At 55.9% G+C, this 11,886-nt stretch overlaps 1 protein-coding gene across 19 annotated transcripts; it reads right to left on the reverse strand.

Annotated features, from left to right (window-relative positions):
- Positions 1–836: 836 nt before the first annotated feature.
- LOC135189693 (protein disulfide-isomerase TMX3-like) lies at positions 837–10,269 on the reverse strand. 19 transcript variants are annotated; one of them, XM_064170317.1, is made up of 9 exons: positions 10,121–10,256; positions 7,251–7,493; positions 6,440–6,512; positions 5,953–6,065; positions 4,970–5,060; positions 4,718–4,872; positions 4,075–4,143; positions 1,834–1,871; positions 837–1,077 (listed from the first exon to the last, which is right to left on the reverse strand). In XM_064170317.1, the coding sequence occupies exons 3-9, from the start codon at positions 6,459–6,461 to the stop codon at positions 900–902; spliced, it is 666 nt and encodes a 221-aa protein (XP_064026387.1). In that variant the 5' UTR covers positions 6,462–6,512; positions 7,251–7,493; positions 10,121–10,256; the 3' UTR covers positions 837–899. The 19 variants fall into 19 exon arrangements, 12 of the variants coding, with proteins under 12 accessions (XP_064026387.1, XP_064026385.1, XP_064026384.1 ...); XM_064170315.1 differs by having other exon boundaries at positions 6,425–6,512; XM_064170314.1 differs by having other exon boundaries at positions 6,425–6,547.
- Between the last annotated feature and the right edge of the window lie 1,617 nt (positions 10,270–11,886).

An 11,886-nucleotide genomic window follows, 5' to 3' on the forward strand; every position in this document is an offset into this window, starting at 1 on the left:
TGGCAGCACGTGGCAGAGGGTCCAGACTTAAGCAGACACCTGATTGCTATCACAGCTCAGAAACGACTGAGACACATGCCCTCCTCCCAAACCTAGCAGTTAGGAAGTGCTACAGCTGCACCAGATCACACTGGGATCTGCTTCTTGCACAGGATGCAGCAGATTCTGGTCCATAGCTCAGAGAGGATTGCTTAGCTACTGCTGTTTATAAACACGAACCAAAAACAACCACAACAACAAAGGCTCAGAGCTGGAAACAGTTCTCAGCAGTGCAGCAAAATCCCTTTCTTTTATTCCATAGAGAGGTGCTGCAGTGACCTCAGGGGTTTTTAAGTCAAAAGCTGCTTGCTGGAATCACAGAATCAGTCAGGGTCAGAAGGGACCACAAGGACCTCGTTCCAGAGACACTTCACACTAGCCCGAGCCAAAACTAGAACGGTAGGAAAAAAGGCAAATCACAAAACACAGGACTGCCTTAACTGTCCTACATTGTAACTAGCAGCACCAAGTCCCAATCAATTCAGAGCCTTGGCACTGTTTCTCCTTGAAGATTTTAACCCTGGACACAAAGGAGTCCTGCTCTCAGCCATGGGATTACAATAAAAGTGACTCAAATGACTCAAAAGGGTAACACAAATGCCTTTTCCTGACCAATCTCTCTACATGTTCCTATGATGCTCCACTAACTCCCTCCTTCAGAGTGGCTAACAGTCTCCAACAGACACTGCACCAGCAGCTACCTTGAAGATCTGTAACCAGCTGAGGGAAGGGCTGTAAAACAAATTCACCTCCTTCAGAAAGCTTCTCATCAGTTACACAGAGCAGTCAGAGCCTGCTTCCATTCACATCTTTCTTTATCAGGTTCCACTGTGGAGTCAGAACACTTAAAGTTCACTTAGTCACAGGTTAAGTCGACTCTGCTGTTGGTATCCAACCCCATGCTGCTGGCTGAAGCAAAGTATTCCAGGGCTTGAAGTTGAGACTGCAACACGAGAGACCTCCTGTGCCAAGTGCTGCTTTGGGTTTCTGGGGTTGGGGTCAGGAGGGGATGGGTGGCAGGTGGCTGACTCCTGCTTTCTGCAAACAGAAACAGGCTAAGGTAATTGTGCACTGCAGGATCTCATTTTGTATTTACCTCTTGATCTCAACCCAGAGGGTTTTTCCTTGGCTGTGTTACTTTTGCCTCACTTCTGTGTTGGAGGGAAACAGGAGGCTAACCCATTACAGCACTGCAAGTTGTTCAGGCACTGGGAAAACAATTCAACAGGCCCCTGCGTTCCAGGAGGTTTATCAAGTAGCCTGCCAACATTTTCAGGTGCTAAAGAACTAATGAACATTCCATTTAGGAAACAGCTCCCTCAGCTCATAGCAAGCAAACATTCCCCACTGTCACTAATCCTAGGAGCTGATAAAAGACTTCATTGAATGGTTTAGGTTGGAAGGGACCTCAAGGATCATCCAGTCCCAACCCTCTGCTCTAGGCAGGGATACCTCCCACTGCAACAGGCTGCTCAGGGCCTCATCCAACCTCAATTCATATTCATTTACACCAAAGCTGAGAAAATAGAAAGGTCTGGGGCAGTTGTTTGGCTTTGGCATCAAACCAATGCACAACAGGTAGAATGGGACTTCTTGGGGAAACTAAACTGTCTTTAGCTATGAGGCTGAGAAAGACTTTTCCTATCTCTTCAGCCTTCATTTCACCTGACTCTGTGTTCAGCTGGGCTGTGTTAGGAGCAGTTCACCACATGCAGCAAGGCCAAGGGGCACTACCTTGATCTCGCTGGCAATGACCAATTCAAAACTCTCCAAACAGGGTCACAGAGTTGTTACCTGCAAAGCTCTTTCAGTCGCACTTGCTCTTGGTTTATCTGTTAAAGACAACCAAGAGAACATCCATGGGTTGGGGTTTTCCCCCCCCATCAATTTCTGAGGGGCCTGGAGTTACAGGCAAGCCCAAACCACCCTAACGCAAACCAAAAGGTCCTCTCTCGTGATGACAATGACCAACAAATGACTCCCTTCAATAAATAAGCGACTTGGGAAATTCCAGAGAGTACTTTTGCTAAACAAGTTAGTCTCTTTTCTTTTCCATCAGGTCTTTCTGTTGAAGCTCAGCACCTGAAAGCTCTGTACCTCTTCCCTGCCCTCCTGCCGCTGCCCTCCACCTTTCCCCGGGCAGCCCCTGCCGTCCTGCCCCCACTCTCTGCCTTCCCCCGGGCAGTCTCTGCTGCTTTCCTCCTCCTCCTCTCCACTCTACGTTACCAGCTTCTGCTCCATTACCAGTTCCATTACCAGCTGCTGCTGCTGGTCCATTACCAGCTCCAGTTAGTGCTCCTGCTCCATCTTTGCCTCCATCGCAGAACCCAGAGCAAAACCCTCGAGGATCCAACCTCCTAGAGAAACCTCAGCCTCAGTAGCAACACAGACTTAGCACCCGTGAGCTAAGGTGGATGTTGCAGTGGGTCAGTAGCCCAGCCCTAAGGTGGCCCTAGCTAGCCAGGGGGCCAGCCAGGCCCCCCAGCCTTTGAAACCCTCCACCACGCACCCGGTGCTCACCCGTGCGCACTCACCTGGGATGCCAGGCGGAGGATCCCTTGGCCCGCAATGGGCCCAGCTTGGGGCTGGGCTCCTCCTGCTCTGCTTATAAAGGGCACTGAGCAGGGAGGGCAAAGTGGCCACAGCTGGGGTGGGAGGAGACTTCAATTGACCTCCCCTTTTTAAGCTGCCCCAGGAGAGGCAGAAGCCTTTGGCTGATCCCCTTTGCGGGGGTAGGTTGGCTGTGTCCTTTGTGGGGTGGTGTTTTGGCTGTGTGCTTTGTGGGGTGCTTTTGCTTTTCTCTAAGCCACTCCTCCCCTTTGCTCTGCTTGGGATTTCTGTTCCTCCTTGGTATGCTGTGCTTAAACTGTGCTTGAAGTTGTGCTGTTTCCTTCATGAGATAGGTTTGCTTTTGTGCTTCCTGCCTTGCTGCCTCTCTTGTTTTCACCTGTTGGGGGCCAGACTCTGCCTTCCTCTTGTTGCAGCCTGGCAGCAAGAGTCAGAGTCCCTACAGCATCTCGTTGCCTCCTTTGCCCTTTGCTTGCTGCGACAGCACAGCTCTGGCCTCTGGTGTGGCTCTCGTTATTGTGGGGTAGAGAGGAGGTGGGGAGGGAGAGAAAAACGGGGGGGGGGGGGTGAAGAGAGGAGGGGTGGGAAAAGAGAGGAGGCGGGGGGGGTGAAGAGGGGAGGGGTGGGAAAGAGAGGAGGCGGGGGGTGAAGAGGGGAGGGGGGGTGAAGAGGGGAGGGGGGGTGGGGAGGGGTGGGAAAAGAGAGGAGGCGGGGGGGTGAGAGGGAGGGGTGGGAAAAGAGAGGAGGTGGGGGGGTGAGGGGAGGGGTGGGAAAAGAGAGGAGGTGGGGGGGTGGAGAGGGGTGGGAGAAGAGAGGAGGTGGAGGGGGGGTGAAGGGTGGAGGGGGGAAGAAAGGACTGGGGGAGGGGGAAACGGTGGCGGGGCAAGAGAGGAGGGGGCTGGAAAGAAGAGAGAGAGGCCTGGGGATGTTTAGTCTGGGGAAGAGAAGGGATCTCCTTAACGTCTATACATTGCCGAGGGGCAGGGGTCAGCACCAAGGTGCCAGCTGCTGCTTGGTGGTGCTCAGCCCTAGGACAAGTAACAACAGACAGAAGCTGCTCCGCCTCACCAGCAGCAGAGATTTCTTGGCTGGGAGGCTGACAGAGGACTGGGACAGACTGAAACCAAAACATTGCTCAGAACACAAAAGAACCTCTGAAGCGATGGCAAAAAGCTCAAGGAAAAGAGGTTGGATTTTCATGATTCTGTCCCTTAAAATATGTCAGACTAACAGCAGAGTGAAAAATGTGACATTCCTGCAGGTGGAACAGTTAGAACTGTGGCAGACATGATTGGCTGTTTTAATCCAGAAGTTCATTTGGTTTAAGCCTAGTTCTAAATAGTGACAATAGATACACTAGGCACAGCATAGCAACAAGCTTACATCAAAGCATTTCTAAAGCCTCTGCAACTAAGTCCTTCTTGACTGACAAGAGCATCACCTCACTGAATAAGCAATGAACTCTACCATTACAGCAGCCTTGGCCTCATAGATGACTCTCTTGCTTCGTTGCAGAAGTCCATCACCAGCCTGTGCCTGCAATGTCAAATGGAACCATGTCAAAACTGCTGACACTTTGCAGTTATGATCCCAACAGTTCATTCTTCAGACCTCCCAACCCTTAAATCCCTTAAGAAGGCAGTGAAAAGCAATTGCTCTTGCATTTCATGCTGCCCAGACGCTCCCAGCTCCTCCAGTAAGGCTGAGCATTCCAACAGGCTCATGCCAAACTCTCCCACAGTTGTTTGAGACCATCACAGCAAACTAACAGCAAGTTGCTGCTCTACTCTCAGACCACAGAGGCTGCCTAGGGAGTCGCCGTCCCTGCAGCTGCTCAAGAAAAGCCTGGATGAGGCACTTAGTGCCATGGCCTAGCTGACTGGAGAGGGCTGGGGCTAGGTTGGGCTGGATGAGCTTGGAGGTCTCTTCCAACCTGGCTGATTCCAGGATTCTAAGTGTACAAATACCCCAGCTGTGTGCTTTGAACCTTGTCAATAAGCTTTCTGCAGAGACTGAATGATAAGAAACAGGTTGGTTGTAGTTATTAACAACCTTTGCCTGGATACCAACATTAATATTGGTTATTAATTGTGCATCACTCATAACGCACCCATTCCATGGCTCTTGGAGTTCCCACAGTGAGAACAGCAAAGGATGGCACACCCCAAGCACTCCTCACCACGTATTCACTGCCAGCACCCAGCACGGGAAGACAGCCAGGACAGGAAGATAAATCACACGGCGTAACAATCGGAGCCACCGCAGCTAAGGGGGGAAAAACCAAACACCAACCAATATATCTCAAGCCACAACAAAGACTTACTTCAGCAGCACCATCCAAGATATCCTTCATGAACTTAACCATGTCCTCTGTCTTCTCCAGGTGTCTGTCTGGCAGCAAACACTGCTGGTTGGAGGCATTCAAGGCGACGGTAGTACGGATGGTCAGCTCGCTGGCAATGGAAAGCAGATGGGTTACAGGTTTGAAGAGCCACAGTGTAAAACACTGCAAAGCAAAGAATTCCTACAGCATGTCAGAGGGCGCTCAGTGAGCTTCTCCCTGTGTGTGTTCCCTTAAAGGCAAGAGGGGAAGGGGGAAGAGAATGGTACAAAAAAGCTTCTCAGCAGTACTTTGTCCCCTCACATCCGTGCAGGCAACGCGATGGAAGCTTACTGCATTTCACACCCCCACAGGTAGCTCATGACTTCCCCAGCAGCAAGAGATCACAGACAGGAACCTTGCACATGAAACGTACTACTAAGGTAACACAGGAAGTCTTTCAGCATGCAAAGGCAAAAGCACAACCCAAAACATTCCACATGGCCACAGTCCAGCTGAAGAACGAAAAACTGCTGGAACCAGTTCAGAGCAGGACCACGAGGATGAGCCAAGGGCTGGAGCACTTCTAAGAGGATAGGCTGAGGGAGCTGGGGCTGCTCAGCCTGAAGGGGACAAGACTCCAGGGAGACTTTAAAGCTACCTCCCAGTACCTGAAGGGAACCTGCAGCAGGAAGGCTGCAGAGGGACTTTTTCCATAAGGGTGTCTAAAGACAGGGCAAGGGGAATGGTTTGAAGCTGAGGGAGAGCAGGGCTGCTCAGAGTGGATCTGAGGAAGAAGTTCTTCAGCATGAGAGTACTTTGGCTTGCAGAGACAGAAACACTGTAATGCCTGTTCATGAATTGACAGCCAAGGTCACAAGCGTGCTTCTGTCAGCAATTACTGCTTCTACGCCCACCAATCACACAGTAGTGTGTCCTTTGTGAACAAACAGCATCTGAGGCCAGCTGCACCAAGTATTCAGCGACAAAACAAAGCAAATCAACAAAACAAATCTCCTACTTACCCAGCCCAAAAAGCAAACACTTCTCTGCCAGAGAAACAGGCAGAAACATCTCAGCAGACAGACAGAAGAGCTTGCACAGGAGAAGCAGGTGAAGAAGGTCTCCTTTTTGGCACCTATAAAGCACCAGATCAGTCACATCACTTTAACTTCAAATGAGAGACAGCTGCTTTTAGATTCACTGCACTCAGGTGTTCATCTAGAGACAGCCCACAGAAATCCAGAACTTGTGCTCCCTGAGTCCCCGGGAAGCTCCTAGAATCTTCCAGAGCACAAGCACAGGATGTTGTGCATGCTTTGATCACCCAGAGAAAACTTACAGAGCTGACATCTTCAACTCTGGTTTTTCCCTTCCTTCACTCCAAAGGCCAGAGAAGAAGTAGTCAACTGCAAATGCCAAGCAACTTCACTCCCGAATGATGCATTTGAAGACAATGACCATTAAGGGCAAATGTCAAGCATCTTGTTAACCTACTCCAATGTGCCTTGTCTGTACTGAGTGCAGCCAGCATCCTTCATGCACTTCATGCTGCTTCTCTGAGGGAGCTCAGTTGTATGCCTCTCTTAAAGAAAGCATCAAGAATGAAATGGGACTCTCCTGAAATCAGAAGCACAGGCAATGCATAACCATTCTTTACAGCCCCAGTTACAAACTGGGCAGGCTGCAGAGGTGCGCCCAGGCCAACCTCATGGCATTCATCAAGGCCGAGTGCAAGGTCCTGCACCTGGGTGGGCACAATCCCAAGCACAACTCCAGGCTGGATGGGGAACGGCTGAGAGCAGCCCTGAGGAACAGGCCCTGGGGGTCTGGGCTGATGCAAAGCTCAAGAGGAGCCTGCAGTGTGAGTGCAGCCCAGACAGCAACCCTGTGCTGGGCTCCAGCAAGAGCAGTGTGGGCAGCAGGGCAAGGGAGGGGATTCTGCCCCTTGCCTCTGCTCTCCTCACACCCCATCTGCAGTCCTGGGGGCAGTTCTGGAGCCCCCAGCACAAGAAGGACATGGAAGTGTTGGAGCCAGTGCAGAGGAGGCCACCAAGATGCTGAGAGGGCTGCAGCAGCTCTGCTCTGAGCACAGAGTCTGATCAGTGAGCTCACTGCTGGCTGCAGCTACCTGGAGGGAGGCAAAGTCCTACAGCTGTGCTGCTCAGGGACATGCTTTAGGGGTGACCTGGCAGTGCTGCCTTAAGGGCTGCCCTGGATGATTTGGAAGCTCTTCTCCAACAGCAACCACTCCATGCTTCTACTCCTCAGAACCGGTGCACCTGACTGCCAGAAGGAGCACAAACTCCACACAAAGCCTTACCTGACCCAGCCTCTTTGGCCACCTGCGTCTCGTGGGGGATGTTCCTCAGCATCTGCTCCTCCCGCATGAGCTGGTGCTGGGCTGAACCCTCCTGCTGCCTGGGGAACGGCCATGCTGCTCCTGCTGCTCCTTCAGCTCATGCCATGCTTGCTGGAGAGAGCTGCAGAACCCAACGGCAGCACAGATTGACACGGAGGGGCTCTGGCAGCAGCAGCTTGAGTGCAGGCAAATCCATCCCTGCAGCTGAGCACAGTCACTGCTTTGGCCCAGAGCCGCTCGCAGTGGCACCTGGAGGAGCTCGCAGGCCTAGAGCGGCTTTGACCAGCGAGAGGAGAGCCCAGAGCGTCGCCTGCCAGCCGGAAGTGACGGCACGGAGGCAAGATGGCGGCGCGGAGCGAGCTGCTGCGGCTGTACCCAGCCCCGGGGGGGTCTTAGGCGGAGTTGGGGGGTCCCGGGAGGGGTCCGAGAGGGCTCGGGGGGGAGCGGGGGAAGGGGCTGGGGGGGTTTTGGAGAGTCCCAGAGGGGCTTCGGGGGGGCCCCAGGGGGGTTTGAGGAGTCCCGGGGGGGGGGCGAGCAGTGGGGGGAGGGTCTGGGGATGAGTCAGTGGTTGCCAGGGGCGCTTGGGGGGGTCGCAGGGGGATTTGGGGGGGGGCGAAGTGGCTGAAGGGGGTATGGGGAGGGTCTGGGGGTGTTGTAGGCGGCCCCGGGGTTGGGGGGGTTTGGGGGCGCCTTGGGAAGGGTCCGAGGTGGCTGGGGGGAGGGGGCAGTGGAGCAGAGGGAGGGTCTGGGGGTGTCATGGGGGTCCCCGGGTGAGGTTTTGACGGGGGTCAGAGGTGGCTGGGGGTAGGGGAAGGGTCTGTGGGTGCCATAGAGAGTCCCAGGGGTGCCTGGGGGGGACTGGCAGCAGTGGGAGGGGACTGGGGGGACGCTGGGGGGTGCTGGGGTCCCTCCCCCGAGGCTCCTTGACCTGCCCTGCCAGGGAGGTGCTGCTGCCGCTGCCTGCTGGCCTGGCACAGGTGGCACTGAGGGCGCTGGGCCCAGGCCTGCAGCCCCCAGCCCGGCCCTGGGGGAGGCCTCAGCAGCGCCCCCAGGCCAGGCTGCAGTGCTGCGGGGACAAGCTGAGGGCCTGAGTGGGCACTGGGGGGCGCTGGGCGGGGACGGGGAGGGGCTGGGGGATTAGTGGGGGCATACAAGGAGGTGAGTGGGGGTCTCTGGGAGGCCAGTGGGCAGGTCTGCGGGTCCCTGGGTGGTCCCTAGGAGGGTCTGGGTGTCTCTGGGTGGGTCTAAGGGTCCCTGAGAGGTTCCTAGGAGGGTCTGGGGGTCCCTGGGAGGGTCTGGGGGTCCCTGAGCCCTCCCCCCGCAGGCTCTGGGTCTCCTGGGGGGCTGGAGGCCTGCGGGGGGAGGTCTCCTCCTTCCTGGAGCTGCTGGGGCTGTGCTGGAGACCATCGAGCGCTTCGGAGGGGCGGGGCAGGGGCAGGCCCCGCCCACGCCAGAGGATGCACCAATCAGCTGCTGACCCTCCCCATCCTAACCAGTTTCCCCCCCCAATAAAGCACCAAACTCCGCCAGGTGGACCCTGCCTTCATTTATGCAAATGAGGGAGCGGGGCACAGGGGTGACCATGCCCACAGCCCCCACAGGATCCACCAATCAGCTGCTGACCCTCCCGGTAACCCCTCCCCAACCCCCAACACATCTCCAAGGTACTCAAAGGCAGAGCCTGATATTGAAATGTATGCAAATGAGGGAGGCAGAACAAGCTGCAAACCACGCCCATCACAATCCACCAATCAGCAGCCACCTCCTGAACTCCTCCTCCAAAGGAAGCTCCAAATCTGTCACCATATAATTAGTTACTGGGGGGCGGGGCCAAGGGGGCGGGGCCAGGCACAGCATGGTGGAGAGGGCGTGACTATGGATGGGCGGGGAATAGGCATTGCACTGAGGGGGCGTGGCTAAGGAAAAGGGGCGGGGACCAGACACAGAACAGGGAAGGGGGCGTGGCTCAGAAAGAAAGGGGCGGGGACTAGACAGCAAGGGGACAGGGGGTGTGGCTATGCAAATAAACAGGCAGCAACCAGAGCCAGGCAAGAAAGGCCAGGGAGGGGGCGTGGCTCCGCAGCCCGGGGGGCGTGGCTCCGCCAGCTCACTCCTCCCGCAGCAGCAGACCCCTGCAGAGCCCTGCAGTGCCCTAGAGACATCTCCAGACTCCTGCAGACAACTTCAGACCTTTCCAAGGGCTCTGCAGACCCTTACAGACCCCTGCAAACTCTTCACACCCCTAAGACCTCTACACACAGCCACAGCCTCCTCTGCAGAGCCCTGCAGCCCCCTCCACACCTTCAATGGATTCCTGCAGACACTTAACAGATGCCTGACAGAGCTCCACAGACCCCTGCAGACCTTTACAAGATGCCTGCAGACACCTGCGGGCCCAGAACAGAAACCTCCACACACCTGCTGAATGCTACAGACACTCGCACACCCCTCCAGCCTCCTAGAGACCTCTAGGGACCCCTCCCGACCTTTCCATAGAGCCCTGCAGACCCCTGCATGTCTTTAAGAGGCCCCTAGAGACCCCCACAGACCTCTACAGACTGCCAGAGAACCCTGCAGACCCCTACAGACACCTCGAGACCTTTGCAAGGCACCTCAAGACCTTCACAGCCTTTTGAGACACCTACAGCACCACAGACACCTCTACCGACCCCTAACCACCTCCACAGACACCCAGAGAGCCCTCCAGGCCCCTAAGGGTACCTACAGATGCCTCCAGACCCCCGCACACGTGCAGACAGCGCCGCAAAGGCTACTTACGGCAGCTGCGCTAAAACGCGTCTCAGATGCGGCGCCGCTGCCGAGCAACTCACCTGCCCAAACTCCTCTGCTGCGAGAGACAAAGAACGCAGCTCTGCCGGGGAACGCGGGAGGCTTCCCTCTGGCCCGAAACGCCCTGCCCGCCTGCCTGCCTGCCGCTCTGTGCTCGCCGCCATTCCGCTGCAGCCTGCTCAGCGCCGCGCCGGCCCGCCCCCCGAGCGCCGGCCCGCCCCCCGAGCGCCGGCCCGCCCCCCGAGCGCCGGCCCGCCCCCCGAGCGCCGGCCCGCCCCCCGAGCGCCGGCCCGCCCCCCGAGCGCCGGCCCGCCCCCCCTGCCTGCCGCTTTTAACTCCTCACTCCAATACTTACAAATCCAAACCAGTTCTCAGCTCTCCCTCCCACCTCTCACCTTCCCCTCCTCTCCTCCCCCTCCCCTCCCCTCAGCTTTCAGCCACTTCAATCGTGCACGGCCTTTAGAGACGAGGCAGGAAAACGGGGGACCGCCGCGGCTGAGGAAATGCAGTGTGGACAAGCAAACACACGGTGGCAGCACTCAGCACCGGCGCCACACCGCAGCCGCTACACAACTGCAGTACCCAAGAGCAAACACCGGAGGGCAGCACACACAACCGAGAGCGCCTCTGCGCCCGGCCGGGGGCAGCGCCTTCAGCCCAGCGCCGCTCTGCCTATTGCCTTTGCCAACAGCACGCAAGGCACAGCCCACGCTCTGCCACTCCTACACACTCACTTTATAGGGACAGCTCTCAACTCCAGCTGGGGCTACTCAGCACTTCCTTCATCTACTCTGGAGGGATTTAGAGACAGCAGAGGAGACACAGGGGGAGCTGCTGACACCAGAATTAAGGCCGTTCTGCAGGAGCTAGAGGAAAAACACAGCTCTTCTTCTCCTGGAGCACCTCCCACTAACGCAGTCTGCAGTGTGTTTTAGTCCTTTCCTCCTGGGAGGAGACAGGGAGGACTCTCGGTGTTACTGGGAGCACTTCAGTGGGATTTTGCAGTCACTGGCACCACTGCATTCCTGGGAGGCATTAGGTCACCAGGAATTGGAGCGTTGGGAAAGCATTTGGGGGTTACTGGGAGGGACTGGGATGACAGGTAGTGTTACTGAGAGCACTTGGATGAGATGATAGAGTTACTGGGAGCAGCGGTGGGTCTGGGAAGGCATAGGGAGGTCGAGGAGTACTGAGAACAGGTTTTGGAATTCCTGGGAGCAGAGGGAGGGACTAGGGGGCACTGGGGCTACATTGGGAGCGCTGCATGGCATAGAGTGTCACTGGAACACTGCAGGGACTGGGGGCACTGAGTATTATGGGGAGCAGTGAGAGGGACTGGGCAGCACTTGGTTTTACTGGCAGCAGCAGGAAGAGACGTGGTGATACTAGAAGGACACGAGGGCCACACTGGGAACAATGGCAGCACTGGGAAGGAGATGGGGGATCGCTGGGAACACTAGAAGCCTTGGAAGTACTAGGAAGGGAATTTGGAGTTACTGGGAGGGCCTGGGAGGACACTGCAGCCATTCTGGGAAGGTACAGAGTGTTATACACTTGGATGAGTTTTTTGAGTTATTTGGAGCACTGGTGGGGCTGGGAAGACCTTTGAGGTCTGGAATTATGGGAAGGGATTTTGGAGTCACTGGGAGCAGCAGGAGTGACTGGAGTGCTCTGGGTATTACTGGGGACCCTGGCAAAGGATTTTGGAGTTACTGGGAACACTAGGAGGGACTGGGATGCATTGTCTGTTACTGGATGCACTGGAAGGCAGGAGCAGCACAATAGGTATTTCTGGGAGCACTGGCAG

This window comes from Pogoniulus pusillus, chromosome 33, assembly GCF_015220805.1.
Source record: "Pogoniulus pusillus isolate bPogPus1 chromosome 33, bPogPus1.pri, whole genome shotgun sequence".
In the NCBI taxonomy this organism is placed as follows: Eukaryota; Metazoa; Chordata; class Aves; order Piciformes; family Lybiidae; genus Pogoniulus; species Pogoniulus pusillus.